The sequence below is a fragment of the Panthera leo genome, chromosome B1 (assembly GCF_018350215.1).
Source record: "Panthera leo isolate Ple1 chromosome B1, P.leo_Ple1_pat1.1, whole genome shotgun sequence".
Lineage (NCBI taxonomy): Eukaryota > Metazoa > Chordata > Mammalia > Carnivora > Felidae > Panthera > Panthera leo.
Window position 1 is genome coordinate 73,679,912 of NC_056682.1, and position 17,850 is coordinate 73,697,761.

The 17,850-nt window shown below is 42.7% G+C and overlaps 1 protein-coding gene across 4 annotated transcripts in view; it reads left to right on the plus strand.

Annotated features, from left to right (window-relative positions):
* Positions 1-346: 346 nt before the first annotated feature.
* RNF175 (ring finger protein 175) overlaps positions 347-17,850 on the plus strand; it is a 47,835-nt gene continuing 30,331 nt past the window's right edge. For 2 of the 4 annotated variants that reach the window (XM_042935254.1, XM_042935255.1), the window contains exons 1-3: positions 347-439; positions 9,791-9,828; positions 13,487-13,628. In XM_042935254.1, coding sequence (XP_042791188.1) covers positions 347-439; positions 9,791-9,828; positions 13,487-13,628 — 273 coding nt within the window. Of the gene's footprint in view, positions 440-2,483; positions 2,524-9,790; positions 9,829-11,866; positions 12,031-13,486; positions 13,629-17,850 lie in introns of those variants that run through there. The other 2 variants (XM_042935256.1, XM_042935258.1) reach the window with 2 other exon arrangements.

Consider the following 17,850-nt stretch of genomic DNA (forward strand, 5'->3'; position numbering starts at 1 on the left):
GTACGCCCCACATCTCTTCCTACCTACTTCCGAGCCGGCCTCCAGCCCTGCGTCCTGGTGATAAAACCGCCGGCCCCTATCCAGCCCACAGGGCGGGGCGCAGGATGTCGTACGAGCCGCGATGGCCGACCACTGCTTGTCTGCAGAGGGGAAGATCCCCAAAGGGTCTCCTCAGCGAGGAGGAGGGTGGGACGCGGGCGCAGGGCGAAGGGGAGGCGCACGGCCCGGGGCGGGGCCGCCGCAGGCTCAGATGGCACCCGGCGCTCGCGCCGGAAAGGGCGTCCCCCAGCGGCCTCCCGGAGACCCTCCCCGGCCCGCGGGGCGCTGGAGCCGCCGCGGCGGAGGCATGGCCGCGGGGGCCGCGGGGGCCGCGGGGGCCGCGGGGGCCCCGGTGCGCGAGGCGGCGCCGGGGCCGGAGGCGCCTCCCCAGCACGAGCAGGTACCGGGCGCCGGGCGCAGGCGGGGGGACACGGGGCCAGGGTGCCTAGGCTCACGCGGGGGCTGGGTGGCCGCACGGACTGGTCTCCGAGTCCCCCGCCGCGGCACGGATGACCTTTCTGGAAGGTGCTCGTGGCGTCGCCTCTCCCTACCCCACCCCACGGGAGCCGAACTCCTCTCCATTTCTCTCTCCCTCTCCCGCTCCTCTCCCTTCTCATCCCCTACTCCTCATTTTCCCCTCCCTTACCCCGCCTCCCCCACTCCGTCTCCTCCAGAATGAGCTTTATCCGACTCATCCCTGTCCATTCCCTGCTTTCAGTACTGGTTGCCCCTCTCTCCTTCCAGCTCCCCGACAGAAGCCCCAGGGCCCAGGTGAAGGAAGAGGACAGCTGAAGGGTGCTGGGTGTACATCAGGCTTGACTGTATGGTTCTCAAACTGCAGCGAGCATCAGAATCACTCTGAAAGCTAGGTAAAAAGCAGATGGTTGGACTCTGCCCCCAGGGTTTTTAATTCTTGACCTCTGGGATAATGCCTCATCATTTTGCAAGTCATACTATTTCCCAGGAGGTGCTGATGCTCAAGCTTTGAGAATCTGTAGGCTAGCTATCCCCTCTAGGTTTCCCATGGTGATTTCAAACCCCGTCATTACTATTTTTCATTTATAGATGATTCTTAGGCCATGATCACATAGCAGGAACTGTGCTCCTCCTGGGATACGGGGATACAGTTAGAGGTAGACCTTTCCTCTGGGAACTCACATCCCAGTATAACAAGGACAAAATAACTCATAGAGGGTAGGAAGAAATTACTGTCCCCAAAGAAATTACTGTTCAAGTGAAGTTTGTAGGATTTCTAGGAAGCGAGGAATTGCTTCTGGTAGGGAGGGTGGGCAAGGCTGACTGGGCGGATGGGGGTGGCTGGGCTTTTGAGCTGGGCCTCAGGGGGATGGGTGAGATTCCATGTGGCCATGAGAGGAAATGAGAATTCTCCATGCAGGAAATGGGAATACCAAATTACTTGGAGGTGAAAAAAATTTGGGGGTGGGGGGTGGGAAATGACCATGGAGAAAGGTGGGGGTGAGAGTGGATATTCACTATGACCCTGGCAGAAATCCAGGGTTCATGAAGGCTTGTAGGAAGAGAAAGCTGGGTTATGGCAAGTTTTGTATCATGCTATGCATTGGAGATTTATTCTCTAACATGGGGAAGCTATAAGGGAACTCCATGACTTACTTGCTGGTTTCAAACCCAGATCAGATCGTTCACAGAGCGTTATGGATGAAGAAGTCTGCGTGCTGGGAAGGGCAGAAGACTGGCAGAGTCACTTCTGCAGCTGATGTTGGCTCTCCCTTAAGGGTGCCATAGCTGCCTTGCCCACTGCCCTCAGGAGGTGTGGTCCCCTGTTAACTCTGTCCTGGGAGCAACTCAGAGCTTGTCCCTTAATCCCCCCTTGTTCTGCTTTGCTGGCTACTGTATTTCCAGAACGAAGCACAGAGTCTGGCAAATGGCAGGGCCTCGGGAATGTTTATTGGACAAATAAGTGAATAAATAATAAACATATAACCTCATGATCTGGGACTCTAGTCTGCCCAGCTCCCTGTGTACCTCTTTGTGCCAAACACCCCCTCCCTATTCCCCATCCTCCTTCTCCCTGTGGCCTAGGAAGCCAGCTACACCCTATGTGCTCCTGAGACTCCTCAAAGTTAGGGTGCAAGAGAGTAGACAGCATGGACTCGGCAGTTCTCTTTTCTGCTTGTCTGAGGCCTGCTTTGCAGGCTTTGATTTCCCCAGAGGACCCATCTCTGCCTCAACACTGTTCTCTACCTTGTAGTAGGCCAGACACAGCCCCTCCCTACCGCTCCATCCGTGGAAGTTTTGTCCTTGCCCAGTGATATGGATTCCATATCACTGAACACAGCTCTCCAAGCCTAACATCCTTAGCTCCTGCTCACATATGTCCCAGGGATAGCAGTAGTTTGAGTTTACTGTTCTGGTTTTGCCACTCATTTTAGCGATATTTTTCTAACAGATGGATTTTTGTGAAGAGTTGAAAGTGGGGAAACTAATTTGGAGGCAGCAGCTGAGGTAAGAAATGATGAGGGCTGGCACTAAGAGGGAGGCAGTTTTCAAATACAGTTAGCCCTTTAACAGCACAGGATTGAACTGCACAGATCCACTTACACACAGATTATTTACAGGGCAGTACTCCAAATGCATTTTTCCTTACGATTTTCTTAATAACATGTTTTTTTCTACCTTACTTTCTTGTGAGAATACAGTATACAATACATATAACATCCAGAATATGTGTTGATCGGCTATTTATGTTATTGCTAAGGCTTCTAGTCAACAGTAGGCTATTAGTAGTAAAGTCCCAGGGAGTCAAAAGTTTTACACAGATTTTTGACTGTGGGGGGATTGGTGCTCCTAACCCCTGCATTGTTCAAAAGTCAACTGTGTATTGACTGAGTGTGCAATGTTACCAGACAGGGAGTATTCAGTGGTGGAGTAAGACAAGTAATAAATCACCGATGACCATGCCATGGGGTAACAGTGTTCAGTGGACAATGGACCCACTGGAGAGGCCTAACCCAAAAGGCTCTTGGAGGAAGCAGAGTCCAGGGCATCCCGAAAGGGGGTTTGAAAAGCAAAAAAAAAAAAAAAAAAAAAAAGTGGAGGAAAAGCATTCAGGGGACAGAAAAGTTCTGCTTGGCTGGAGCAGAGGCTGTGCAGGGGCAATGGAAAGAAAAGAAGCTGGAAAGGGCCACAGGAGCTATGTTAGGGACAAGGGCAGCCACTTGTGTTTTGAGCGGGGGAAGAAATGTGATCAGTTTGCTTTTCATTGGATCACCCTCACTGTTTGAAGGGAGAAAAGGAGTGGAGGTAGGAGCCCCCCTGGAAGAAGAGAACCCTCTGCGCACCAGGTTGGATCCGTCCTCAGGCTCAGGGAGGCCTTGCCAACCAGTCTAACGAGTAACAGCCCCTCCCCATGCTGGTTATTCTTTATCACACATTCTGTTTAGCTTCTTCATAGAATTTACCACATTAGGTCATTGTTTTCTTTACTTGGTCATTGTCCACACTTTCTCTAGAGCACAAGACCCAATTCATGAGGACAGGAAACTTGTATGTCTTATTCACTTTTATGGTATGGCAGCTCTTACCCCAGTGCCTGGTACCCAGGATGTAATCAATAGATGTTTGTTGAATGAAGGAACAATGGTTGGCATAGAGGCCACTGAGGTGGAAAGAAGTGGTTCGCCAAGTATTTGGGTAAGGTCTGCAGGAGGGTACTGGGTTGGAAGTGGAGGATTAAGGTCAAGAATGGCATCCCATATTTCTGTTTTGAACAACTGGTTACGTGGGATGTAGGGCTACTGAGTGAGAGGGGGGCACTGGGATGGAACCAAGTTAGAGGGAAATTACTATGCTCAGTTTGGGGCAGCTTGAGCTTGTGTGTCTGAGGGACATCCAAGTGGAGATATGTAGAAGGCATGTGGATACAAGAATCTGAAGCTCAGAAGGGAGTTAAAGGGGAGGAGAGGTAAACAGGAATGTCCTGCAGGGGAAAAAAGACTTGGCAATTGATAGACAAGGAGGCAGGGGAAAGGAGAAGCAGAATCAAAATGACATCTTAAATTCTTTTAAGTGACATATATTCAGGGACACATTGGTGGCTCAGTCGGTTAAGCATCCGACTTCGGCTCAGGTCATTATCTCTGGAGTCATGGGTTCAAGACCTGTGTTGGGCTCTATGCTGACAGCTTGGAGCCTGGAGCCTGCTTTGGGTTCTGTGTCTCCCTCCCTCTCTTTGCCACTCCCCTGCTTGTGCTCTCTCTCTCAAAAATAAACATCAAAAAAAAAAAATTTAAATGACATATGTTCATGCAGAATATATTCAATATGGACAAATATAAAAAAGGAATAAATATTCCAATATACACCAGCACCCATGGATCATTCCTGTTAGCATTTTGGTGACTGCTCTGGATATCTCTTTCTTCTGGATGTTTCTTTATTCTACGTAACTGTATAATTACATTAATAGGCTTATATTTTAGACAACTGTTTTCAAAGCATGCTTTTTCTCTTAAAATATGTCATGGAAATATTTCTATGTCAATAAATATGGATCTGCATGATCATTTTAAAGAGCCAATTGATTTCCTTTGTTATAGATATATCATAACTCATTAACCAATCCCTCATGGGTTGACACATAGATTGTTGCCAATTTCTCAATATTATAAATAAAACTATGTAAACACCTGTGTCACTTTCCCTGTGTATTTGTCTCTTCATTTTGTGAGAGATTATTCTTACGCTATTCTACATAGAATAAACAAACACTTTAGATTTTGACATGCCCTGCCAAATTTCTTTCTGGAGAAACTGTTTTAATGTACACAACACACCTGAAGGGCATGAGAAGGCCAGTTTTCCTCATCAGCGCTAGTTAACATATAGTGCAGTAGTGGTAGAATTTAGTTATTCATCACTTACATATAACACCCAATGGTCATCCCAACAAGTGCCCTCCTTAATGCCCATCACCCATTTAAGCCCATCCCCCCACTCACCTCCCCTCCAGCAACCCTGTTTGTTCTCTATATTAAGAGTCTCTTATGGTTTGCCTCTCTGTCTGTTTTTATCTCATTTTATTTTTCCTTCCCTTCCCCTATGTTCATCTGTTTTGTTTCTTAAGTCCCACATTTGAGTGAAATCATATGATATTTGTCTTTCTCTGACTAACTTATGTCACTTAGCATCATACACTCTAGTTCATCCACGTGGTTGCAAATGGCAAGATTTCATTCTTTTTCATCACCAAGGGATATTCCATTGTATACATATACCACATCTTTTTCCATTCATCAGTCAATGGACATTTGGGCTCTTTCCATAATTTGGCAATTGTTAATAGCGCTGCTATAAACATTGGGGTGCATATGCCCCTTCAAATCAGCATTTTTGTATCCTTTGGATAAATAGTAGTACAATTGTTGGGTCATAGGGTAGCTCTGTTTTTAACTTTTAGAGGAACCTCCATACTGTTTTCCAGAGTGGTTGCACCAGTTTGCATTTCCACCAACAGTGCCAAAGGGTTCCCCTTTCTCTGCATCTTCGCCAACATCTGTTGTTGCCTGAGTTGTTAATTTTAGCCATTCTGACATGTGTGAGGTGGTATTTCATTGTGGTTTTTTTTTTGTATTTCCGTGATGATGAGTGATGTTGAGCATCTTTTCATGTGTCTATTAGCCAGCTAGATGTTTTCTTTGAAAAAGTGTCTATTCATGTCTTCCCATTTTTTCACTGGATTATTTGTTTTTTGGGTGTTGAGTTTGGTAAGTTCTCTATAGATTTTGGATACTAACCTTTTATCAGATATGTCATTTGCAAATATCTTCTCCCATTCTGTTGGTTGCCTTTTAGTTTTGTTGTTTCTTTCACTGTGCAGAAGCTTTTATCTTGATAAGGTCCCAGTAGTTCATTTTTACTTTTGTCTCCCTTGCCTCCAAAGACATGTCTAGTAAGAAGTTGCCGCAGCCAAGGTCAAAGAAGTTGCTGCCTGTGTTCTCCTCTAGGATTTTGATGGTTTCCTGTCTTACATTAAGGTCTTTCATCCATTTTGAATTTATTGTATAGTGTAAGAAAAATGAATCTTCTGCATGTTGCTGTCCAGTTTTCCCAGAACAATTTGCTGAAGAGACTGTCTTTTTTCCATTGGATGTTCTTTCCTGCTTTGTCAAAGATTAGTTGGCCATATAGTTGTGGGTCCATTTCTGAGTTCTGTATTCTGTTCCATTGATCTATGTGTTTGTTCTTGTGCCAGTACCATACTATCTTGATGATTACAGCTTTGTAATACAGCTTGAAGTCCGGGATTGTGATTGCTTCCAGCTTTGGTTTTCTTTTTCAACATTACTTTGGCTATTCAAAGTCTTTTCTGGTTCCATACAAATTTTAGAGTAGTTTTTTCTACCTCTATAAAGAATGATGGTGTTATTTTGATAGGGATTGCGTTGAATGTGTAGATTGCTTTGGGTGGTATGGACATTTGAACAGTGTTTGTTCTTGGGACACCTACCTGTATGGCTCAGTCAGTTAGGTGTCCGACTCTTGATTTCACCTCAGGTCATGATCTCACAGTTGTGGGATTGAGCCCTGTGTCTGGCTCTGCGCTGAGCATGGAGCCTGCTTAAGATTCACTCCCTCTCTCTCTCTGTGCCCCTCCCCCCCATAAATAATATTAAAAAAAAAAAGTTTCTTCCTCCCATCCGTGAGCATGAAATGTTTCTCCATTTTTTTGTGTCTTCTTCAATTTCTTTCATAAGCTTTCTATAGTTTTTAGCATACAGATCGTTTACCTCTTTGGTTAGGTTTATTTCTAGGTATCATATGGTTTTTGGTACAGTTATAAATGGATCAATTCCTTGATTTCTCTTTCTGCTGCTTCATTATTGGTATATAGAAATGCAACAGATTTCTAGACATTGATTTTATATACTGTGACTTTGCTGAGTTCATGGATCAATTCTAGCAATTTTTTGGTGGTCTTTTGGGTTTTCCACATAGAGTATCATATCATCTCCACTAGGAAAAATCAGCCTGAGAAGCAGAGCAGCAGGTCTCTCCCCCAGAAGACAAGATCTCTTCCACCCACTTAGTATATGGATCATTTTGTGCTGCAGAGTTTCAGTTCTGTGGGAAACCGGATTGAGCTTCATTTGGGTTTCTTTTTGTTTGTTCATTTGTTTATTCATTTTCTTTGCTTCTGTTTTTGTTTATGTTGGTTTTTTTTATTTTCTTTTTTTTTCTTAAATACAGAAAGAGCAAATTTTTAATTTTATTCTTTTATTTAATTCTATTTAATTATTTAATTTTTTTAATTTTTAATTTCTTCTTTTAATTTTTTTTCTTTTCTCTTTTTTCTCTTTTCTATCAAGCTTCTCTTAACTATCAAACCAAAACATAGTGAGGATCTAGCTTCCTTTATTTAATGTTTGTTTTCTTTTTTATTTTTATTTTATTTCATTATTTTTTTCTACCTCCAAAATTACAAGACAGAGGAATTCACCCCAAAAGAAAGAACAGGAAGAAATGATGGCAAGGGATTTAATCAACACTGATATAATTAAGATGTCTCAACTAGAATTTAAAACCACGATTATAAGAATTCTAACTGGGGTTGAAAAAAGCATAGAAGACACCAGAGAATCCTTTTCTGCAGAGATAAAAGAACTAAAATCTAGTCAGGCTGAAATTAAAAATGCTATAACCGAGATGCAATCTCAAATGGATGCCATGATGTTGAGGATGAATGAAGCAGAGCAGCAAATCAGTGATGTAGAAGATAAAATTATGGAAAATAATGAAGCTGAAAATAAGAGAGAAACAAAGGCAAAAGATCAGGATACAAGATGTAGGGAACTCAGCAACTTAATTAAGAGGAATAACATTTGTATCATCGGAGTTCCTTGTCATACTTTTAAGTGAAAACTATCTTATGGAAATGTTTTCTTTTTAATGTTAATTTTTATTAAAATTCTGTATATCTACAATTTAAAGAGTCAAAGAGTTCTACAAGACTTAAGTGGGACCCCATCACCACTCCATCTTCCCCATTCTTGATTTTCACTCCCCAGAGGCAACAACTTTCAGCTGTTCTCAGAAACCAATGGTGGACTCTCCTGGCAGGTGGTAGGCAGGAGCTCAGCAACGAGCAGTAATGTCCTCATGCTCCTGGAAGATCCCAGTGCTCAGAGGACCTTATTCTCCCCAACCCCAGGGATGCTGCTTTTTGCCCTCAGCCCTGCAATGGGGGGATAGCCAGAAACAGGAGAGTGCAAGGGCCACCTCCCAACCCACCCCATGTGTCCCAACCCCCAACCCCCAGCCCATAGGCACCCAGGGTCCTCTGCCCACAGTAATAAAGTGATTGTGCCCCACTGATTCCCTGTTGGCCCCAGATGTGGGGTGAAGGGTTGTGGGAGAGGCACAGTAAATGGACACATCCAGGGCTGGAGTGAATGCACAAGCACTGTGCCTTTTCCCCCTACTGTCTCTGCCTGTCCCAGCCCAGCCCCAAGCCAGATACCTCACTGTCCCTAAGAGAAGATGGGGCTGGGGAAACCCTGGGGTCTAAAGATTCAACTAGCCCTCTCAGTGGACCTCCTGAGGCTCTCCAGTTGTTTTGACCACCATTTGAATATCAGGGACCACCTGATGGGATCACCCAGAAGCAGGGAACCATAGAGAAGCTGCCAGCATCACCTGCTGCTTCACCCATTTCCTCTTTCCTGGCATTATCCTCCTTCCTGGCATTATCTGGCAAGTCCTGGCATTGTGCAAATACTGCCTAAGCCTCTACTTAGCTGTGTTATTCTCCCTTCTAAGGGAACCCCTCAATCTTGTGGCAGAAGCACAGATTTTTATTATGAAACCTGTTTACCCCAAGTCAGAGAAATCCTAGATTGAATGGATGGCATTATTTTTTTATTCCATGTGTCAGATTTGCTGGTGCCATTTGAATAAAACATATAGAAAAAACACCTACTTAATATCAGATTTGTGTAACAAATGTCTTATTTGCATTCCCTTCTTTGCTGTCATTGGGGATTTTAGCTTTTAACATATAGGACTAGGGATTAAGCTGTCTGTGCTCTCCATGAAAGTTATAAGATTATGTCTTTTCAAGGATTGCCTTAAAGGTTTCAAATGACCAAATGTAATAGATTAGTAGTGATCAAGGGAAGGCAGCATGTGCCTACAATCCGTAGGTCATTCGAAAACACTTCCTGGTCTCTGTGTTCTCAAGCTCAGTCTGCAAGGGCAAGGCCAGATTACCCTCTTCCCTGGGGCCAGGCTTTGAATTAAATTAACAGGAGGACACAAAAGATGCCCCAAACAAGTCGAGCCTCTGGTCAGCTCGGTCTCTAAAACCTTGAACTTGGTGATATTTACTCATTGGCATCATTTAAGGCATCATTTTCTTTTTAGGATTTACATTTCATATCCCAAAAGCCAAGGGGACACTGCTTATTGGGAGGCCACTCTCTACAACTCGACTGAATTGCCAAATAAACTACAGGAATGGAGGCTCATCTGATTCTCTGACAGGAGCAGAATCAAATATTTATTAACAGTAACTTAATTACTCTTTTGGGGGGTGTGTGTGTGTGTGTGTGTCTTAGTTCCGTAAGCAAATATTCTATTAGGGTTTTCATCCTAAGTTATTGTAGTACTAGGAAACATCACTGTTTTTCATGGCTTGAGTTTCTCATGTAATGCTGTAAAATACAAGCTGAAAAAATGAAGAAGTTTTGAGAAGGGCTCTTTTTGTTTTTTTCAGATCTCTCACACAAAGCTTTCTGCGGATGATGAATGGAAGTAAGTGATTAGAATTTTTTTAATTGTTTAAACTTACATTTTAACTAAAAATTACATTTCCACCTTAACAGTTTGAGAAATCAAACAAAGCCATCATTTATTTGTAAATTTCTCGGGGCACAGAAGGTGGGTTAGTTTAGCATGCATGCACAAAGATAGGATAAACCAAACCGCAAGGATTTCATCTGTTTCCTACAGTGATTCATGCAGTCCCACAAAGCTGGGTTTATATGTCCTTCAAAATAGGACAGTGTCAAGTTAGTATTTATTTTAGACACAAGATACATGTGGTTTTCTTTATATGCTATTTCCCCTGTGTTCTAGTACTTACTATGGGGCCAGTAGGGCCCTGTGGGCACCAAAAAAAATGAAAAATGAAAAGTTCCTCCTTTTTTGCATTATGGTAATCAATTATGAATGTATTCCTAATCAAAATAGGAAATACTTATTACATTTGCATACTACTTGATACCTTCAAAGTACATCCACATAGGTTATTTTGAGATGTTTTCATTATCTATGATACAATGAGTGTTTTCATTATATATAATTATATATATAATAGATGAATGTCACAAAGCATGTTTTGTTTTATATCCATGCAAGTCTTATTTTAGGCTGATGATAAATTCACTCTGCTATCTACATGGCCTAAGTTGAAAGTCATTTCATTAAATAGAATATTAAATAGTTATTTTGCTGTTGTGCCTGTAAAAACTATAAGTTCTTGTACCCCTTTATTTTTCTTCACGTCCCATTTCTTCAGAGGAGCAAGTGTATTTTTTAATGAGCTTCTGGAAATCATTTGTGTTTCCTAAGTTCGCTTCCAACACAAAGACTATTAACAATGTAATTTTATTCAGGTTGTTTACCTGATAGGGACTTCATCTTCTTCATTTGATGAGTGTAGGGGTTTCAGTACGTCTAATGTACCTTCCAGCGTTACCGTTCTAAGATTCCATCTCAAAGAAGCTGACCTCAGGCAAGAAGATTTACTAGGCTCTGTAGGATCATTTCTACACGTTCTCCAGCAGGGGGCACCCTCAGTGCCCTTTTCTGAGGCACCTAGTCCTTCTCTACTCGTTAGAGTAGCTGTAGAAGTTATGGTAAAGGGGCTCCTGGATGGCTCATTCCCATAAGGTTAAGCGTCCAACTCTTGATTTGGGCTCAGGTCATGATCTCATGTTTCATGTGAGTTCAAGCCCTGCATCAGGCTCTCTGCTGGCAGTATAGCCTGCTTGGGATTCTTTCTCTCTCTGCCCCTCCCCTGCTCTCTCTCTCTCTCTCTCTCTCTCTCTCACTCTCACTCTCACTCTCAATATAAATAAATATTAAAAATTTTTAAAAATAAATTATTAGTAAAGGGGGAAGAACCCAACCCACATACCCAAGGGGTGCCTTTAAAAGGCTATACAATCTTATGGCACAGAGTATTACCCTGCAGTGTTTGTGGGGTTTTCTTTATTTATTTATTTTGAGAGAGCATGAGTGGGGGAGGGGGAGAAAGAGAAAGAGAGAGAATCCCAAGCAGGCTCCACACTGTCAGCACAGAGCCTGACTCGGGGTTCAAACTCACAAAACTGTGAGATCACGACCTGAGCCGAAATCAAGAGACGCTTAACGGAGCCACCCAGACACAGCTCTGCAGTGTTTTCTGATGTGCACACTAAATTCACACCATATCTAGTCATAAGTGGAAAGAAACTTAAAGAGATTTTGTGACTCATGGTGCCCCACTGGGGATCAAAGATAATGCTAACCACTATTTATAAAGTACTTGATTGGCAACATTCATAATTTTCCCTGTTGCCCTAATCTTGACCCTGGACTGCTCTCTCTTCCTCTAGCCCAGTGGTTCTCAATCTTGGCTGCATCTTAAAATCACATTGGGAACTTGAACTACCATAACAAGTACCACAGACCAGGTGGTTTAAACAGAAATTTACTTCCTCACAGTTCTGGGGGCAAGAAGTCCCAGATCAAGGTGTCCCAGATCAAGCACATTTGGGTTCTCCTGACACTTCTCCTTGGCTTGCAGATGGCCGCCTTCTCACTGCATCTTCATATGGTTTTCCCTCTGTGTGAGTTTATAACCGGATCTCCTTCTAAGGACACCCGTCAGATTGGATTAGGGCCCACCCAGTGACAGCATTTAACCTTATTCCTTAAAGTTCCTATCTCCAAATACAGTCACCTTCTAAGGTAACTGGTGGGGAAGGGGGGGTAGGACTTTAACATATGAATGTGGGGAAGCCCACAGTTCAGCCCATAACACACAGAAATGGTCATTTAATTGATCTGGCCACAGCTTGGACATTGAGACACTTAAAACTCCCCAGTGATTTCCAATTTACAGCAACATTCAAGATCCACTGCTCTAAGCTTTCTTTGAAGCCACTTCTGCTATAGGAAGTTAAATCAGATGACATACTGTTATAGTGTTTTCTCTACCGTTATGCAAAACCAAGAGTCCAACTAAAAACTGAAACATTCAGCCATCATCTAAATATGCCCGCCTAAGATAATACTTAGGCTTCCTCTTTCTCCTTATAATGAAAAAAAAAAAATTTATACGGCTCACTCAGGAGTTTTCTGGAGGCCTTTGGATAACATTCTCTCCATTAGCACCATCTGCAGGATATCCTTTTACTTCAAAATATTAAAAATTACTTGAAATTACCATATTTTACTATTTTGACTTTTGAAAATGGAAATTTCATATTTAATCTAATAATCTATATATTATATGTTAGATAATATATTACATTGTTATGCCCAGAATTCGTGATCCCCAAAGACCACTAGGGAGCTGAGTCCGATGCAAAAGCAAAGAGCCTTTATTCGAGCTAGCTCGAGCTCAATCCCCTACCTGCACCGCAGCAGTGAGATACCAGGGAAAGAGAGCGAGCTTCAAAAGGACAAAGGTTTTATTGGGGCCTAGGGGCAGTTGGTGAGGTAATGGCTATGGCCTCAGCCGATTGGCTGGGGAAGGGTCCTGGGGAAGGGTCCGAGTCCTGTTAGGCAGGTGAGGGGGGGGTTACTCAAGGGGAGGAGGTGTGGTCAAGGTGAAGGACACAGAACAAGATGGAGTCGGCCGGAGTAGGCCCGCCCTTTCAACATAGTTTATTGTAATCTAATAATAATTATTATTCCTTATTTAAGAACAAATAAAATAACATGGGGTTTGCAGTTCGAGAACAATCTTGTGAAGTACCAAGGGGCCATTATTTTAAGTTTGCAAGGAGGCAGCTGAGCTGCAGAGAGGATGAGTCACTTTCACAAGACTGTGTGTCGATGGGACTGGTATGCAGGTCTGTCCAGAGCCCATCAGTGATTTTTTCAGCCCCATCCCTTAACTTGAAAGGACAAGGCTGAGGCCAAAACCACACAGGCAAGCTAAGGGCTGAGAGGAATCGGTATCCCTGATGAACTCAGGTTCCTCCTCTCCATTGCCCCCTCCTCAAGCCTGGGAGAAAAGGAAAAATTAAAAAAAATTTTTTTAATTAAAAAAAACAACCAGGAAAACTATAATCAAAGCTTAAAACCCCCACATTTGAAACCTCCAATTGCTTTCTATGAGCCCAAACTTTTTTTTTTTCCTAAATATACTGTGCAAGGGTTGAGGCCTTTTTCAGATGACCTCATTTGCTGGTTCCAGCCTGCAGCAGGAAAGGATGTACAAGATGCACCGGGGCCATGAGTCCATGCACGTGGAGATGATCTTGATCTTCCTCTGCGCACTGGTCATCGCCCAGATAGTGTTGGTACAGTGGAGACAGAGGCATGGCCGGTCCTACAATGTGAGTTGCCCCAGGGGGACTTCTGGAATCCTGTTCTTCCTGCCACATCCTTCCCTTGAAGGAAATGCTTTGGTTTCAGTCAATGGTTCTCAACGAGGTGTAGTTTTGCCCCCAGGCGATACTTGACAACATCTGGAAACATTTTTGATTGTCACGCCTTAGTGGGAGGGGAGAGGAGGATGGGAATTACTTCTGGCTTGTAGTGGGTAGAGGCCACGGAGGCCACTAAACGTGCACAGGACAGCTCTTCGCGATAAAATGTCAATAGTAACAAGACCAAGATCCCTGGTTTAAGTAAACCAGTTTTCCTTTAGCAATAGCAACTTCTGCCAATGGCCTAGGAAAAGGAGGATTAGGAATAGCAGAAACAGAAGATTGAGGCTAACTTTGAGCAATAAACTCTCTTGGCATTGATAATTTGCATATCTATGGAAATGTGTTGATGCCAACATTGCACTGACCTCATCAGTAGAGTTTGATCCCATTTTCATACACCAATCCCACTCGAGCGAAGTCCCCTGGAACTTTGCCATCTCATGGACTCAGAATCGTAGCTCAGGCCATGTTGGACCTGAGACCTTCCTACTGCAATGTTTAAGAGCAGTGGTTCTCAAATTTTAAGGTGCATCAGAATCACCTGGAGAGGTGAATCAGTTTGTTAATCAGATTTCCTGGTTCCACCCCCAAAGTCCTGGATTGAATAGGGGCCCAAGAATTTGCATGTCTAACAAGTTCCCGGGTGGTGTTGATGCTACTGGTCTGAGACCACATTTGAGAACCAGTCGTTTAGATTTGAGTATGTTGCACAGGAAGAAAGTCCTCAATTAACACTACATGGTTCTGGGTCTTGGACTTGTCATTGTATAAGAAGACTTATCTGTGACGTATGAAATGCTGGCTTAGACCAGTATCTTATTGTATTTCATTTTTAACCATCACAAAAATTATTCCCTTTTGAATTCTGCATACTGTTTAAGTTTAGACAATTTGAACATTTTATTTAGAAAGGGACATCCTGTCTTTTTTTTTTTTTTTTTTTTTTTTTTTTTTTTTTTTTTTTTTTAAGCAAACACATTTGCTGCCATGCCAGTGCTGTCTTGTCAATTAAAATAAACATCCCCTGGGGCGCCTGGGTGTTTCAGTCAGTTAAATGTCCGACTTTGGCTCAGGTCATGATCTAAAGGTTCAGGAGTTCAAGCCCCTCCTCAGGCTCTCTGCTGTCAGCGCAGAGCCCGCTTCAGATCCTCTGTCCCCGCTCTCTCTGTCCCTCCCCCACTCATTCATTCTCTCTTTCTCTCCCCTCTCTCTCTCAAAAATAAACATTTAAAAAAATTTAAATAAACATCCTCTATATTGCACTTTAACAGATTGTTTTTAAAAGAAAAAGACTAGAATAAAATTTCATTAGTTATTCACTTATACAAAAGAAAAGCTCCATAATATATGTTAACCATGGTTTTCTTATCTGCAAAATGGAAATAACCTAATATACAGAATCTGTGGAGTCCTTAAGTAAGAAGAAACCTGAATTCTTAAGGAAACCATTCATAGCCCTGTTCCATAATTCCTTTATAACTGATAATTATCTCTGGATTAGATATTTTAAAACATGTCCAGTTTCCATGGCAACATAAGTACAGATTTTGCATAGAAAACCCCCTGCCCTTGAAAGGAAATGCCTTATGAGCCACCTGACCTGCATTATACCCCACTACTCCAACACCATTTTTATTTGATGACTTTCGAGGCGGCTTATCCCAAAAAAGACTATGACCTTGTCTTGTATTTGAAGAAATTGCCCCTTTGTCAACTCTCTGAAGATGTGTATCACCACATCAGTCAATGTGGAGCTCACACAATGGCTCTACCTAGCCACAGATAGACCTGCCCATGGATCAGAGGCCATTTGAAGGACTTGTTGCCATTGGAGGTTCTAACCCTTAATGAACCAGGCTACACTGGTCCCAGGCAGACATCCTTGAGCTCAACAACTGTTGGTTAGCTGGAGGGTTCTTCCCAAATTGTTTCTTATTGCTCACTACATAAGCTGTGCTGCCTGGAATAACTTCCAGGCTTGTTACTTTCACTTGCACCCCATCCTTCACCAACAACTGGACTCCCTTAGTCACCCCACTTCTCCCCAAAGTTGCTGTTTCTGTGTTCTTCTATCACACAGGTCCTCTATTTTATGGCTACCAAGAGGGGTTCTGTGGTCCTAAGGATCCCCTTGGAGGTGACCAGATGACTGTGATAGTGGCCTCTCCTTAATTTTTTTTTTAACATTCATTTTTTGAGAGACAGAGTGTGAGTGGAGGAGGGGCAGAAAGAGAGGGAGACACAGAATCCGAAGCAGGCTCCAGGCTCTGAGCTGTCAGCACAGAGCCCAACACAGGAATCAAACTCATGAACTGTGAGATCATGACATGAGCCCAAGTCAGATGCCTAACCGACTAAGCTACTCAGGCACCCCAGTGGCTTCTGTTAGAGTGATCCTGCCTGGCACTTTAACAAAGCCGGGAACCCAAATGAAGATAGCCCACAGTGGTCAAGGACAGATTTTGGTCTCATGGTAGCTCTATTGGGACTCTGCTAGATTAGCTCATAATCACGGTTACCCTCTAGAATATTTCCTACTTCTTTGCCCACTGGTCAATCTATATTATGCATTGTCCCAAAGGAATGGGTGGAGTAGCCCCTTTTCCCTGCATGTCTCTGTTGACAATCTTTGGCTCAAGTTGAGAGCCAGCATGTGAGGCTGATCTTTCCCATACTGCTGCCTCAAATTTGCCCCATACTTTGCATTTCTTCTAAAGAGTTCACTGCCAGAACCAGTCATCAGAACACAGCCATTTCAGGAACTCATGGTGAAATCTGTAACCATTGAATTTGGAAATGGTTTCCAGAGCAATAATAGCTGATTCCAGCACTAGTTTCCAGCTTTCTTATTGTACTCTGCATGAACTGTATCAAAAAAACCCTGCACCTGACATACTCTTCAATTTAACATCTTTTGTTTTGAAAGTTTATTTTATTTATATTGACAGAGACAGAGAATGGGGAGGGGCAGAGAGAGAGAGGGAGAGTCCCAGGCAGGCCTCTGAGCTGCCAGTGCAGAGCCCGATGTGGGGCTCCAACTCACGAAACTATGAGATCATGACCTGAGCTGAAATCAAGAAGAGTTGGACACTCAACCGACTGAGTCATCCAGGCACCCCTCAATTTAACATCTTTGGGATGGAATTTGATAAGGACATGTTTCCACAAATGTTGAATTGAACAGCCTTATCATCCAGGGAAAACCTAACTTTTACATTGGTTCTCTTGGCATCTAAGATCATGTGACATCTAGCAGAACTACAGAGAGTTTTGAACATATTTATAAGATTCATGAAGTTCTTGGCTCTTTTCTACAAGGGGCCATATAATACAGTTTATTTCTATTATTCAATTTTATAATCTCTATCAATTTATTAGTAACACTATTATTCATAACATTTTAATTATAATTCCTATAGTAACAGATTTGTATATAAATTACTATATATAAATATTTACATATAAATTAGTTATTATTAAGTTGTGATAAGTGTTTTTTATACATTATCTAAATCACTCCAGAAGATAATTATTTTTTATCCCCTTTGTGAAATACAGTTCAGAGGGATTAAAAAACTCACTCAGGGTTATATAACTAACTAGTTGCAGAGTGGAGACTAGAATCCAACCTCACTAATTTTTTGGGGTTTTTTTTCATGTCAAGGATAAGCTCCTTAAATATCTCTGCACCATGCTTTCCTAATCTGCAGAATGGAAACACTGAAGATGGGAACCTGTCTCCAAAGTTACTAGAATTCAAAAACATTTCCCTGTGAGAACTTCTAGCATGGTGACTGATACGTAGTGAGTGTTCAGTACCATGAGTTGAACTCTGAATGCATTCAAAAGATATTGATATAATATATAATAGTTTCAAATTTTTAATCACACAGTGAAAGCAGTTTATTAATAAAAGAATCCTTTTCTGAACCCTTTTGTAAACCTAAAGCCAATACTCAGCTGTTAATGTGCACTCTCTGTTACAAGATCTCAATGTATTGTTTTTTTTCAAAGCAGTGCACCTGCTTCTCCTGCCACACCCTCTGCTCTGCCATATGCTTTGCCCACACACTGTTCCCCAGGCTGATTTTGTGAGATGTGTTAATAGCAACCAGAGGCAGGATGG